This window comes from Camellia sinensis, chromosome 9, assembly GCF_055761805.1.
Source record: "Camellia sinensis isolate YWXY chromosome 9, ASM5576180v1, whole genome shotgun sequence".
Lineage (NCBI taxonomy): Eukaryota > Viridiplantae > Streptophyta > Magnoliopsida > Ericales > Theaceae > Camellia > Camellia sinensis.
The window spans coordinates 34,147,923-34,162,816 of NC_138969.1; the positions used below are offsets into that span (position 1 = coordinate 34,147,923).

A 14,894-nucleotide genomic window follows, 5' to 3' on the forward strand; every position below is an offset into this window, starting at 1 on the left:
TGTTCATCATTTATAATTATCTATAAATGAACATGATGATTTGACATTTATTTTGATTTTCAAAACTTTTGAATTGAAAAAACTAAATATATATGTGCGTGTGCGCGCGCGCGAACAAAAAAAAAAAAAATCTAATAAGAGAATTATTTTTTTTAAAAGTTTAAAGTTTTTTTTTTTGAAAAAACTTGAATTTTTTTTGTGCAAAATTGAAAATTTTGTGTCTATAAAAGAGCATGGTGATGGAACATTGATGTGCAAAACTCAAAAAAAAAACTTTAAAAATGAAAAAATTGATAATGTTCTCGATTTTATTGGATAGTTGAATCAAACCAATAAGTAGAAGGACAAAAATATTTAATCTCATGCTCTGTTTTTTTTAACAGTTAGTGAAATAATTATCTAGAACATTACTTTGCAAAATTGATAATGTTCTTAGTTTTAAAAATTGAAAAAGACTGATAGTATTCTCAGTTTTACTAAATAAGACTTATTAATTCAAAAAAAAATCTCAAATAGCTATCATAACATTTGTAAATAGGATTTTTAGATAATTAACTCATAGAAAAATAATGTTGTCATCTATTTTATATTTAAATATTTATTTATTTATTTATTTTTTTATTTTCATACCATCTATATTTGTTTTAGTGTATTTAATTTTATTAAAATAAAGATTAATATAATTATTTCTAAATTATAAAATTTATGTATTTTATTCAAATTTTAGAAGAGGGCAATATAATTTATTTAAAATTAAAATATGAAAAAAAAAAAGAGAGTAAAATTTGTGGTTGTTACACATTCCCATATAAAGTTTTGGAAGTTGACAGGTAGAGTTTCATGCCAAAATAAAGTAGAGTCCACTTGCTAAGCTATGGAAACTCATAATTATGGCTATATAATAGGTTGGGTATATGAGCACACAGTTGTCTTGGCTTTGATGTTAAGTTGTTTTTACCATGAAACATGCAAGTTCAGTTCAGTGCCAATCACTTTAAGAGAGAGTGAGTGAGTTAATAATTGAACTAAGTTGTGATGATGACCAAAAAAAAGCAGTGCATAACTACTTAAAATGATGAAATCTAGGTCACAACTAATTGTTTTCAATGAAAAGTTATAGGAAATGTTAATAATAAGTGTCTTTGATGTTTTGTTAAAGCAGGATTTCTTGGACTCAAAATATTTTAAATTTAACATTTTGATTATTTTAATATAAAATATTTTTAAAATTGAAATTTTGTTGATATCACTACACAATCACTCTACCACCCTTACTAATAGCACCTTACAACTATCATCATTTACAACACCACCTCACCACCACCACAGCCTTACCACCTCCACTACTCCACCACCGTCACCACCAACGCCATCCTAGCGTTGCCACCACTACAGTCGCCACCAACACCATCCTAATATTGTCACCACTACCGTACAACCACTACTATTATTGCCCAACCATGACTACCACTATACCTACCACCACCAATAGTAGAGGCAAAACTTACACTTCCAATGGGAAGGACCTAGAAAAGGTCTTTCAAAATCTTTAATTACGAGGGGGAAAAAAATGTCTTTGATCTTAGATACTATGACTGGAAAAATAGCAAATTTTGTTTTGAACTTGGTTTTTTTTTAGGCTGGAATTGATAGATTTTCTCTTCCCATTGTAAAAAATAATCTTGTGTTTTTTTCTTCTTTCTTTTTTTTATCTTTTTCTTATATACCAAGGACACTTAATATCAAGATCCAAAATTTTAAGGCACCCACTTTTTCTCCCCTTGAACCCAAGTGCCTTCAAAAGGCTCCAAAGCATTGAACAATCATGCAATAGGTTCTTTATATTGGAGTGTTGAGACTACTTAAGAGTACTAATTATTGGCATTGTTCTTACAACTCAAACAAAAACTACTCTAGCCTATATAGCTAGTAAAGTCATGGCACCAAAGCCATTCAAGATTCCTCAGTCTAACTAACCTTCAAATACATCATAGATATAAGGTGGTGGTCATCATTTTTATTCATTGAGAAAGATCATCCATGTTTAGTTCCAAAGGAACAATGTCCTGGTTTTGTGTTCCCAAACTCTTTGTTATAACCTTTTTCTTTTTCTCTTTTTGGTTTAATGCAAAAATCTCTAATCTTAGGAAATTCAGTTTAGAGCATTTGCTCAGATCAGAAGTCACTCGCATGCGCCTTTGCGGCCGCCGTCTCCCACTACTTTTATATTTTCAGAATAAAGAAGCATCCAAAGTTGCGCATTTGGTTTATTATTATTATTATTTTTAAATAAAAATACAAAAAACCGATATTTGCTTTGGAGAAACAAAATTTATTTCCAAAAACACTTGTTTTTAGGAAAATATTTTTAAATTGTTTTAAAAACTCATTTTAGTTTCTATTTTCATTTTTTAAAAATTATAAATAGTTCACAAATTTTACTCAATTATTGTAACAAAAAGAAACAAGTCATCACTTGTTTTGAAACACCTATTGATAACTTTTATGATCAAGCTTGGGACCTGCAAAACATCTTCTAACCTCATTTGGCTTTTTCGGAAGAATCACTCGCATCAAACACAGATTAAATTTAGCAATTAAACGGCTCACTAACAGGAATTGGTATCTAGGTTCTTCATTACTATCCATTTAACAACTCATCTTAACATTTAAGTAACATGTTTGAGTTGTTTCGTTTGGTAGAAATGGAAAATGTGGGAATGTGGAACAACAATATACCCATTGATAAAAAAATTGCCATGCTACGTATTCCAGTCAAATATATCCAAAAACATTCCATGATATGTGTAGCTATAGTTCGTTACAGAAAACTTTGAGTGAGCTTTTGGTAATGGACATGAGAATGACGAGTATCAGGCAAAGCTATGACCAAATGCATTTTAGAAAGAAAAGGATACTGATTTAATTTACATGATTTACAGTCTCAAATCACCTTACTTAGTTTCTCCATTGTCAACTATCATGGATCAAGTTAGACGGCTCACTCAAAACAAACTTGGGTAACTCGTACTTTGCACCTGCAAAACAAAAAAAAAAAAAAATTGAATATTAAGCTCAAGGAAGCACTGAGAAAGAGAATGATATTATGGAGGTTGCAAATTAGATAACACACCTCTCTCATCATAGCAAATTGTCAAGTCTGGGGCTTGAACAATGACACCAGCACTGTCCACAATTGCTTGTGCAAGGGTTAAATCAGCCTCTGCAGCAGCTCGGAGTGCATCCCAAATTTCTAATAAAGAGCGCAATATTTAGATATTTTCTTTTCAACTGCTAACCTTATTTCTCAAAGTTCCTCGTGTGCATGAAAGAATGACAAGTGAATGAAGTTTCATCAAATTTATACAACCTATCCCCATCAATGCAATCACAGGTACAATCAATATTATACATATATATATTAGGGTTTGAAAAAACCAAATTTGATTTTAATGTCATAACAGAAAAAAGAGAAAGCACTAAGGAAATTCCGAAAGACTAGATCATGCATTTCCACCCTTCAAAAGAATTTTACGACTTCATATGTAACATTTAAAGTTCCGATTTCACGGTGAAATAGCAGAGAAAGTATGTAGTGGTACTTGTAATGTTTGATATTCAGCCAGTTCCCTGGACACTTTACCAAGATACTAAATTCGAATAGAAAGTGCCCCCACATGATCTACATATTGTACTACCCAGAGGTGAATGCATGGCAGATGGACCAATGAACCTTCAATTATCCTTTATAAAGGTTTACAAAATCCAAGAAGAAGAAGAATAAGGAGAGGACATATAATTTGAACCTTCAATTACCTTAACTTGCAGCTTTTCAATCATACACTCCTTTTCTAGGAGGAGAAATGAGGAAAGGACATATAATTTGATAACAAGCAGTCTTTTAATTGTATTTTGTGTTGTTGGCAATTACTCTTTACCAAGACACTACAAAAATGACCAGACACTGAATACACTTTTACAGGGAAAGAATACCTTTTCGGCCACCATAGTGTGGAGCTGTGTCCCAGAACTCCTCACGCAGCTGTTTGAGTTGTGCTCTCGTTATTGGTTCCGAATGCTTCCAAGGCTTTGGCTTTCTTACTTTCTTAATACTTTCTGTGATCACAAACAAAAAAGTGACTCCGGAAAGGTACATTGATTTAAGACAATATTCAAACTGGCAATCTTTCATTTTCTTTGATAGGTAATACTCAAGCTGGCAATCTTGTTAAGTCATGTATTACCGTCAAGTTTATGGTAAAAAGAATTACATTTCTAATGCTGTAAAATCCCATCATCAAATTAAATAATCAACACATACTAGCAGTCTAGCAGATTTCCCTCACCCCCCACATATAAACATGTTAATTAAGATGAAGCCAGTTTTATGTGCCTTTCACATTTTGTTGTGATGATTCCTCTCCTCGTTAACTTTCATCATAGGGTGCTACCACCAGACGGGTTTGATGACAAATTTAACAATTCCAAACATGCCTTATCAAGTAATCCTTATCCTCCACTTCCTCCATTCACTTCATATTCTCTGGATTTTAGTCTAGGAGACTCAAATAGCATGAATAATAGCCAAATCATGATGGATTAACTCAAAAACAAGACACAAGACAAGTTAAAACAAATAAAAAGAATTATACGACATTATATGCGTGAAAATCAAAAAAATAAATGAAATATAATAAAATAGGAGGTACCGACCATAAGTCATGGTAGAAATTTTCCACTACTTGACAATAACATATGTCTTGGGTGTCCACCTATGAACTTGCCAAAAGTGAGAAGCATAAAAATTGAAAACTGGAATCACTTTAATAAGATTTGTTGCATAAGCATTTATTAAAAATAAAATTTTGTAGCATAAGTAACCTTTCAAGATACTAGCACACCAAGAAAAAAAAAATTCATGCAGCAGTTAATTTACCAAAGCAGGAAAGAGTTGTATGCTCCAGTTCAACATGAGCTACACCGCTCAGCATCTAGGCCACCAAGTGATGGATCACGATTGAGCATGCTCATAATAGTATTGGAGGAAGGCCCAATTTATTTTTACGAAAAAGGAGATAGGTTTGACATATAAATTAGGGCGAATTACACTAACGGTCTCTATAATTTGGGTATTGTGTCACTTTGATCCCTGACTTTTCAATTGTGACACATTTGACTCTAAATTTTAAATTTTGTTTTAAATAAGGACAATTGAAGATATCATTGCTTAATTTCAAGAGCCAAGTCGTCAATTTGATAAAATATAAACTAATTTGACAAAAACAAATGTCAAAAAATTATATTTTAATTTTTAAAAATTATTTCTACCCACTAAAGATAAAATTATGTAAAATTGATAAATTTTTTAGACATTTATTTATTTTACCAAATTAATTTTTATTATATTTTTGGATGATGATCATGTAATGAGTAGTTGTTTTTATTTTCATTAAATTAGTTTCTATTTTTTTAAAAGTCAAATATGACAACAATTTGATATCATTATTAAACCAATCCATTAAATCAAAAAATCCAAAACTAAAAACATTTATATATTAAATATATCGATTACACATTAAAACTTAACACCACCCATTACATAATCATCATCTAAACACATAATAAAAATTAATTCGGTAAAATAAATAAATGTCTAAAATATTTATCAATTTTACATAATTTTATCTCTGGTGGGTAGAAATTATTTTTAAAAATTCAAAAATATTTTTTTGTCATTTATTTTTGTCAAATTAGTTTATATTTTATTAAATTGATGACCTTGCCCTTGCCCTTGCCCTTGAAATTGAACAATAGTATCTTCAATTGTCCTTATTTGGAACAAGATTCAAAATTCATGATCAAATGTGTCACAATTAAAAAATCAATGATCAAAAGGATACGAGTCTCAAACTATAAATTAATATGAAATGTAATTGAAATGATGCAATGAATTTGAGGGGGGGAAGAAAGAAATAAAGAAAAGAAACTAGCAAAAATTGTGTCAGTTCTTTGTTCCTTTCAGGGTTAAAATGACACACTTGAGAGTCAATGGACAAAAACAGCGCTATGGGCATGCAAACACACAGCAGATAACGAAATAGTGGTGGCAGTGTAGTGATTGCTTGTGTCAATGAAAATGGCTTCCACATATATTTTCATAATCCAGGGCCTCTGCGCAGTTATGACTCATAATCCAGGACCTCAAATCAGAAGTCTGTTAAATTTTCTTCTTTTTCTTTAAGCAGTTTATTCTCAAATATAAACCAAGAATTGAAGTGTTTCCTGCAAGTCAGTTCACAGCTAGTTTGATGAGTATAATGCTGTTCAGTTTGTTTGTTGGACACTCTATCTCATAGTAGTGAAGTGCTGTTGTTGGTGTGGTTGGCTTGTATTTCTAAGGGGTATGCCCCTTTTTAGTTTTGTATCCTGTTTGTATTCTAAGGGGTATGCCCCTTGTTAGGAGAGCAGTTCAATGCTTAATTCAAATCAAATACAGAGGGTGTTCCAGTAATTTCTAACAATGCCAACAGTTGATAAATCTTTGGCATTTACAGTTGGCAAAACAACAATAGCTCTTGACCTTTTTTCTTGTTTTTTTAATGACTAGAGTAGAGATTAAAACCTAGAAAGTTCTCCTCAATCCATCTCTCTTTTAACTAATTACATGCTCTTTTTTAAAAATAATAATAATACTAATAATCCGTAAGAAAACTCCATGACATTGGGGGTGTTTGGAAAGAGGGTTGGGCTAAAATATCCCACTAAAAAAAAAAGCTAAAATAATCAATGAGACAAAATGTCACAATCAACCCATAGTCATTTTACTTTTTCTCTCACAACCATCAAATCAACTACAAAAAAAAAAAAAAAAAAAAAAAAATCGACTTCCCAAACACAACTATTTTAGTCACGCTAAAATAGCCAAATAGACAACTAAATAACCAACTTCCCAAGGCCAATGATAGAATTTCTAGATTCAATTGAGTTTCATACATGGTTTGGCTTACATTCGATTCAAAATTGATCAAATGGTGCCAAATTACACCTATTTGATAGAAAATATGCACAACCAAAATAGTATATGAGTGAACAAAAAATCATATAGTGCATCAAGAACAAGAAGAATTAGATATATATCTGTGAGAGACCTCTCGCTAAAAATAAAAACTAAAAAGATAATTTAACTTTTTTTTAGATTTTAAGAAATCAAAAATATATAAAACAACTATGACCATATGGTCATATCTAAATTCATTTATTTTAAAAAGTAATTTTCTAGAGTTACTTCATCCAATATATTCTTAGAGAAGTACATTAATACTCTTACCAGGATGTAAAGAATTTACTATAGCTATGGGATTTTTTTTTTGCTCCCATCAACAATAGCTATGGGCTTTTAAAAGGGAATCTCTAACAAGCTATTTGGGTTGAAGAAACATTTTGGGATTAGGATTACAAATTTACGCTCCGTTTGTTTGGACGGAAAGCATTTTTTGAAAATATTTTTCCTATTTTCTGATGTTTGGTACAATAAAAAGCGAAATTTAACAGAAAACATTTTTCATGGTCAATAAAAAAACAAGTCTATTTAAACAAAAAATATTTTCTACTTTTAAAAGGTAGAAAATGTTTTCCGGACTGAAATCTTACCAATATCACTACATTACCACCGCCACCCTCGTCACCGCTGCCATCCTCATCTCCACCACTGTCATCACCATGGCTACCGCCACCATCATCATCGCCATCACTGTCACCGCCACCCCCACCCCACCAACCCCTTTGTCCACCACCGCTACTACCAAACATAGAAAAATATTTTCTACAGAAAACATTTGTAAGAAAAAAAATTCAGTAGAAAATGTTTTCAGTTAGAAAATGTTTTCTCCCCTAACAAATGGAGCATTTGATATATATATATTGTTTCTTAAAAAAAGGAAATATTAACAAATTGGCAGGGAGAATTGGAACTCTTGAGGGGCATGTGGCAATTAAACTGTGGTTCAAAGAAAAACTTTGGGAGGGCAGCCTATATATACGACAAGGACTCAAATCTATGACATTTTCTAAAATGGATGGACTTTCAACATTCCCACCACCTCCCCGTCTCCTACATCCATCATTACTACAATGATAAGAAAAAATAAACTTGATTATATGCGGAGGATGAGGATGAGGAAAAAATAAACGGGTGTATGAAATAAGCAACAATACCCTTAGGCCTTGGAGAATTATGAAATGGGATTTCTGAAAACAACCACAAATAGTTAGACAAGATCAAGATCATACGAGACTTTATAGGAGTGAACCAATTACAGTCAAGCATTAATGCCATTGGGAGGCAAACCCCAATGCAACAGTAAACCCACAAACTATGCAGGCTTAGCTTTCTTTATTTTATTTTTTTGGTTCCTTGCTTTTATATGGGTTTTTAATCAAAAAATAAACATAAAATTCAATAGATTTAAAACCCAAAATCAAGCATTTCACCTACAAGACAGGCAGATCATATACACCTTGAGAGTAGAATAAGAAATTCACATCATTTACACAATATTACCAAGCACAACACAACAGTGTCATAACATAATTTTGACCCCAAAGAATTAGAAATTACCAAAATTTTAGAAAACTCTGAACTTGTGCAAAAAATAACTAATACTGAATTTATAGTGGAAAAAAATCAAAATGCCACCCCAACATTACAATCTGAGTAACATTATTAAGTTGCAATTCTAACCCAAAAATTAGACTCACTTCTTAAATTCAATGCTGTGCCAATCAATTGGAATATTTAAAGCAATTCTCTCACATATGTTCTCTAATAATCAATCAATCATTTATCTTAGGTTTGAAAATGGGTCTAGAAATTGAGTTTGTACATCACTTTCCTATTATTGAACGATACATCATAGAGGAACTAAAAGAATTCCTTAGAGATCAATGAAAGTAGTATTCCAATGCAACAAAATCAATGCAAACTTAGCAAATAAATTCAAGAAGAGCGGGAAAAAAAAGGGAAAAAAAAACTCAATTTTTTTATCCAAATCAAATATCTGAATCGAAACCGAAGCTACAAACATGAAAAATACAAAGTGGCAAGTCAAATCGACATCTATATATGCATGTATATAAACTAAACTATAAAATGACGAATCAAAAGAAGACAATAAAGGATCAGAATCGGACCGTCTCCTTCAGCAAGCGACGATCCAGTACAGCCCATGGTGTTCGCTCACTCGCCGATCGAAGAGAGAAGCTCTGCGCCGGCGATTCCTCCGGTGAACTTTCCGGTGAGTTCGATCCGATTGGAACCACTACTCTCTCTCAACGATAGCTATAGATATACATACACATTCTGTATGTATATAACACTAGTGAGAGAGAGAGAGAGAGAGGTGGGAGTCCACTTTCTTTCTTTCCGGTGTACTCGAACTCGGTTGAAATTTTACCAGGTATTCCGTGCGGGTCATGATAAGTTACCCATCAGTCTCACAAATTTTTTGAGCAATCTAGCTCAAAAAAAAAGACACGTGTCGATTTTTACACTAAATCAACGTCCGCATTTTTTGGTCAAGTTTGGCATGAATGAAACAAGATAAAAAGTCAAAAAGTCACTATCCTATTTAAGTTACATCATCTTATTTAAGTCACATCACCTCCCTAAACACATCACTTCAAACCCAACCCAAACTCAACCCATATTTCATAAAAAGTCAAAAAGTACACTTATTTAGTCTTCTGAAACTAGGCGTTTGTTTAAGGCTAGAAATATTAAATTTATTACCAAATAAATAATCAAATGTTTCACAAAAATGTCTCATATGAGTGGAGTTCACACCCATATAACACATTTGGTTATTTATTTAATAGAAAATTTAAATTACGTAACATTTTTTGTTTTGTTTTGTGCAATAGTATGTAGGAGTAATTATTGCAAGTTTTGTTAGGTAATTTAGAGGGTGTTTGGAAGTTTGTTTTTTTTTTTTTAAACAATATTTTGAAAATCACCATATAACTTCTCAATGAAATCTAGCCTCTGTTTGGCAAGTTGGTTGTTGGGCTTTTTTGGCTATTTTAGCCACAAAAGACAAAATAGGCTATTTTAGCCATAACAAACAAAACATCACATCCAACCCATAATCATTGCATTCTTCTCTCACAACAAAACTCAAAAAAGCCAAAAAGCCAAAAAGCCTTTCCCAAACCAAGCTTTTAAGCCCAGGCTAAAATAGCCAAAAAAGCCAAAAAGCCAAAAAGCCAACCCACTTCCCAAACGGAGGCTATAATTTATCATATATAAGAGAATTTGCATTTACCTTAACATCTTCAACTTTCTTGAAACCAATATTTGTCATTTTGTTATTATTGCTTTCTCCATTGGAGTAATTTACATCATCATCATGTGTTTGAGAAGAAAAAAAATAGCTATATTTAGGCTAAAAATTACAAAAAGATAAAATAGACTAAAATAACTAATAAAATAAAATATCACATCAAACCCATAATCATTTCACTTTTTCTTTCACAAACATCACATCCAATCACAAAAAAATCCAATCATCTTCCCAAACACAAAAATTTTAACCTACTTAAAATAGCTAAAAACTAAAATAGCCTACTAAAATAGCCACTTCCCAAACGAGGCCATTATCTTCACATGCAAATTTTACTTTTTTTGTGATTCAATTTTCTTATGTCATCCCTCCGTGTGTGACTTCTAATTTTTTTTAAAATCTCTTTTGCTATATCACAAGCACAAATTCTATCATATTTATTAGGACCAAGTACAAAATATGTTTTATTTTAACATTTATTTGAATACTTTTTATATCATCCTCATCCCATTCCTCTTTCGTTTTATGAATTTTCTTTGTATCTACAATTTTGGAAGGAATAATTGAACAATTTGTAATAATCTTCCATACTATGCAGTCTATCTCTTGAATATACATCATCATTCTATTTTTCTAATAATTGTAATTATCACCAATAAAATATGAAGAGTGAGTGACCATCAATAATTTGTGTTCCTATAATGGTTGTCATTGATCAACCCTAAGATTGTTAAGTCAAAAAATAAATAAGAATTCTTCTTTTGACACCAATTGTTATCTCAGGTAAGCAAACTAAGAAGGAGTGAATTAAGTTTTTAAATAAATTGTCAAATTAAAAATTAACCCAAATAATAAATAAATAAATATGCTCAACAATATAAAATAAACTAATGAAATAAAATGAGGAAATGAAAGAGAAAACAAACTCAGCAATTTATACATCCACTCTCCAAGTATCCTCCTTTAAAATTTCTCTAATATTCTTCAAATAGTAATTACACAATTAGTTTTACAGGTGTTAGTGAATCTTTACAACAATTGACCTGTAACAATTCAAAAATTTAAATTGTTCCTTAAAATTTATATTAAAATTATTTAATTATATTAATATTATTTAATTATAAATGATTTCAAAAAAATAATTTTAACTTTATATTATTATTTAATATTATTTTCTAAATATTATAATATTTTATTATGTTTTTCTAAACCAAAATACACTAAAATATACCATTTTCTATACAACAGCTTGCGTGCTCCCAAGCCGTCTTGCGCGGCACGCCTTTTCTTCACTATGTATATCTCGCTATCCATCATCAACAGGATCATCATCATCTCTCTCTCTCTCATTGTTTTTGTTTTATGTATAATATTTTAAGTTTAGTTTGAAATATTTAGTGGGTAGCAGTGAACGAAAGGTAACCATTAGAATTAATATTAAATTAATATTAAAATGAGTTATATTATACATTGAGTAACTATAATATATTTTACGTATATTTTGACTTACCATAATTTATTTTATACAAATTGTATTTTATTAATTATAGTAATACAAGTTATGTTTTATAAATATTTCAGTTACGTGAATTAATTTTTGAACTCTATTTGTTAAAATGAAACTCATGAATATGTTTGTTTATATTTTAAAGAATATTTGACAATAACTTTATAAGCAATTATATTTTGTAAGTACCACTACAGAAGTTCCACGCATTGAAGGATTTAAATAATTGTTGGCCTCTGTTTGACCACTTTGTGGCCCTGTGTTGTCATAGATCTATTGACCTCTATTCTGTGCGGAGATAAGTGCTACACTATTACCTCTATAATTTGTACGAGCCATCTCTTGAATCTGTATCTCTGTTCTGACTATCACTCTTGTGACCTCTGTTCCATTCTGTTTGATACCGTGGTTATGGTTATATATTTCTATAATCTCTGTTTTGCTACTTAAAGGATTATTTGTCCAGACTAAGTTATTTTAAATATTTTAGTTACATAACTATTCATGGTTATTTTGTGTCCCTTATACTATTGACATAATATTCTCTCATTCTGCCATGTGCTTATTGTTGTTTATCAATTTTCAGAAAACAATGCAATTCAAAAATAGCTTTTGGAAAGTCGTAAATGCGAGGCTGCAGAATAGACACACACAACACTTTTATGATATGTGTATATGTAAATATCGGCATTTTTTGTCAATAAATCTTGTAATAAAAATAGAAGTTCCAATGATTATTTTGATACCCTCACATAAATATTATTTTCATTCGCGTTTATTAATTTGTTCAAGAATTAACCAGAGGTAACTTCAGTTATTGGTCATCACGATACTTAACCCTTAAGTGCAGGTCGTGACACGACTAATCCTGATTACTCCGACTAGTTTAGAATTTGATGCCTAATCACACATCACCAAGTGATTTCATCCCAAAAATCACTCACAAAAATATCTCAACTTATTTTGAATCCGGTGCCTAGTCATACCTAACCCAAGTGATTTTATCCCAAAAAACACTAATAAAAACTCTCATTTTACAATAATAATATGAATAAGGGATAAAAAAATCCTTTTAATAATTTTGCTCAAACTCTCAACAAATTTTCACATAGAAAATATAATTCAATGAAACACAATACAATATTTGACAAAATCACAAAATTTTCTCTTCCTCACTTCTACTTTTTATCTAACAAAAATACTTCTTATATAGCCAAAACATGTATTCATTGGAGGAGGGGATACACTCCTCTTCTGACTTTGAAAATGCTGCAACTCGGGTATGCTAACACACGGAGTACGGGCACCAATCATTTTCAAATATTGCAGGCGAAGGGATTGAAAATATAGACAACAGTCACTTTCGATAAATAGTAATTCAATTTTTCCAATCATTTCTCGTAAAAAACAAAGAGTGCACAGTAACTTTTCTATTAAAAATTTAATTGTACTGTAACTTCTCTATTAAAATATTTGTATGCATAATAAAATCTCTTTAAATAATATTCATATCAGATATGAAAATATATACTATTTTAAAAATCTTTGTAATTATTGTAGAGATTTTAGATACACTCTAATAAAAATAACCAACCATCAAATTTTTATACATCAAATTTTTTCAAAAGAAAATAACTCACTAATACCACATTTGTCAAAACAATACAACCAATCAATATCAAATTTTTCAAAAGATAAATAGTGACCAATTGTATTTTTCAAAACGTGAATAGTAAATTTTATAAAATATTTTTGTAAAATCATATATTGCATAGTAATTTCGATTTAAATAATATTTATAACAAATACATCATATAACATATATTTTAACAGATAATATTTTATGTCAAAGAATATAAAATATATATTAAAAAATCATAATTTATCTCATAATATTTCAGACATTATCAAAATTAAATCACATAATTAACAAGCTTAAATTATTTTGTAGTATAAAATAAATAAATAAATAAATCATGTAGGTCACTTTCATTTTTAACGGTTCATGGTGATGGTGAGAGCCTTGCCAACCTTTATGGTGCTGATGGCAAAAAATCTAATTGTAAAATATTTTTGTTTGGTTGAATTTAATTTTTTTTTTTGAGTTTATTTTAAAAATAAAAAATAATTTAACAAAATTAAATATGAAAAATGTATTTTTAAACTTCTGAAAATTATATTTTGTTTTAAATAAGAGAAAATTAGATAAAAATAATTAGTGTTTGAACTTTTTTTTTTTTTTTTACCAGTTTATAAAATTAAATTTATAAATAAAAAAAAATATTCTAAAAAGTCAACCAAATATACATATTTTGATAAGATAAGATACAACAAACAAAAGCTTAAGTTATTTATAGTGATAAAAAAAGAGATTTTTATTGATAAGTCCAATTTAGAAGTGTTTTAACTCAAGAAGTTCATGAAGGAATTTTTTAACCCATTTAGTCCCATGTATGTATAGTTTTATTCCATAAAGTCCATTTTCTTGATTTACACTATTTTCTTGGACACTTATGCCCTTATATTTAATTTTGATACCCTTATAAATATTTTTTCAACGATTAGCAATTTAATGATGTGAACATTCTTATTTTAAAATTCACATTTGTAGGAATGTAAATTGGCCCGTAGACGGCCTGAAACCCGCCCGCGAGCCAGGGCGGGCCCGGTCCGTTGAAAATGTGAATATTCACATTGACATGTTAAAATTCACATTAATAGGAGTGTAAAATTGGCCCCCGTCCCGTGGCGGCGCGAAACCCGCCCGCAGCCCATGGACGGCCCGGGGCGGGCCCGGTCCGGCCCGTTGACAATGTAAATATTCACATTGACATGTTAACATTCACATTGATAAGAGTATAAAATTGGGCCGCGGCCCATGTGCGCCCAAAAGCCCGCCCGCAGCCCAGGGCGGGCCCGGCCCGATCCGTTGACAATGTGAATATTCACATTGACATGTTAACATTCACATTGATAGGAGTGTAAAATTAGCCCGCGCTTCGTAACTGCCCAAAACCCGCCACGGCCCGTGGGCGGGCCCGGCCCGGCCT

The 14,894-nt window shown here is 30.8% G+C and overlaps 1 protein-coding gene across 2 annotated transcripts; it reads right to left on the reverse strand.

Annotated features, from left to right (window-relative positions):
• Positions 1–2,721: 2,721 nt before the first annotated feature.
• Positions 2,722–9,570, reverse strand: LOC114275016 (uncharacterized). 2 transcript variants are annotated; one of them, XM_028216986.2, is made up of 4 exons: positions 9,190–9,570; positions 3,994–4,116; positions 3,134–3,253; positions 2,722–3,038 (listed from the first exon to the last, which is right to left on the reverse strand). In XM_028216986.2, the coding sequence occupies exons 1-4, from the start codon at positions 9,224–9,226 to the stop codon at positions 2,974–2,976; spliced, it is 345 nt and encodes a 114-aa protein (XP_028072787.2). In that variant the 5' UTR covers positions 9,227–9,570; the 3' UTR covers positions 2,722–2,973. The 2 variants fall into 2 exon arrangements, with proteins under 2 accessions (XP_028072787.2, XP_082742662.1); XM_082886536.1 differs by lacking the exon at positions 9,190–9,570 and adding an exon at positions 4,714–5,029.
• Positions 9,571–14,894: the final 5,324 nt, after the last annotated feature.

Excerpts from the sequence above, each read along its gene's own strand:
- LOC114275016 (XM_028216986.2), bottom strand. The coding sequence starts at position 9,226 with ATGGGCTGTACTGGATCGTCGCTTGCTGAAGGAGACG. Across the intron at positions 4,117-9,189 it reads GTCGCTTGCTGAAGGAGACG|AAAGTATTAAGAAAGTAAGA; the intron begins GTCCGATTCTGA and ends TTGTGATCACAG. Across the intron at positions 3,254-3,993 it reads ACACTATGGTGGCCGAAAAG|AAATTTGGGATGCACTCCGA; the intron begins GTATTCTTTCCC and ends GCTCTTTATTAG.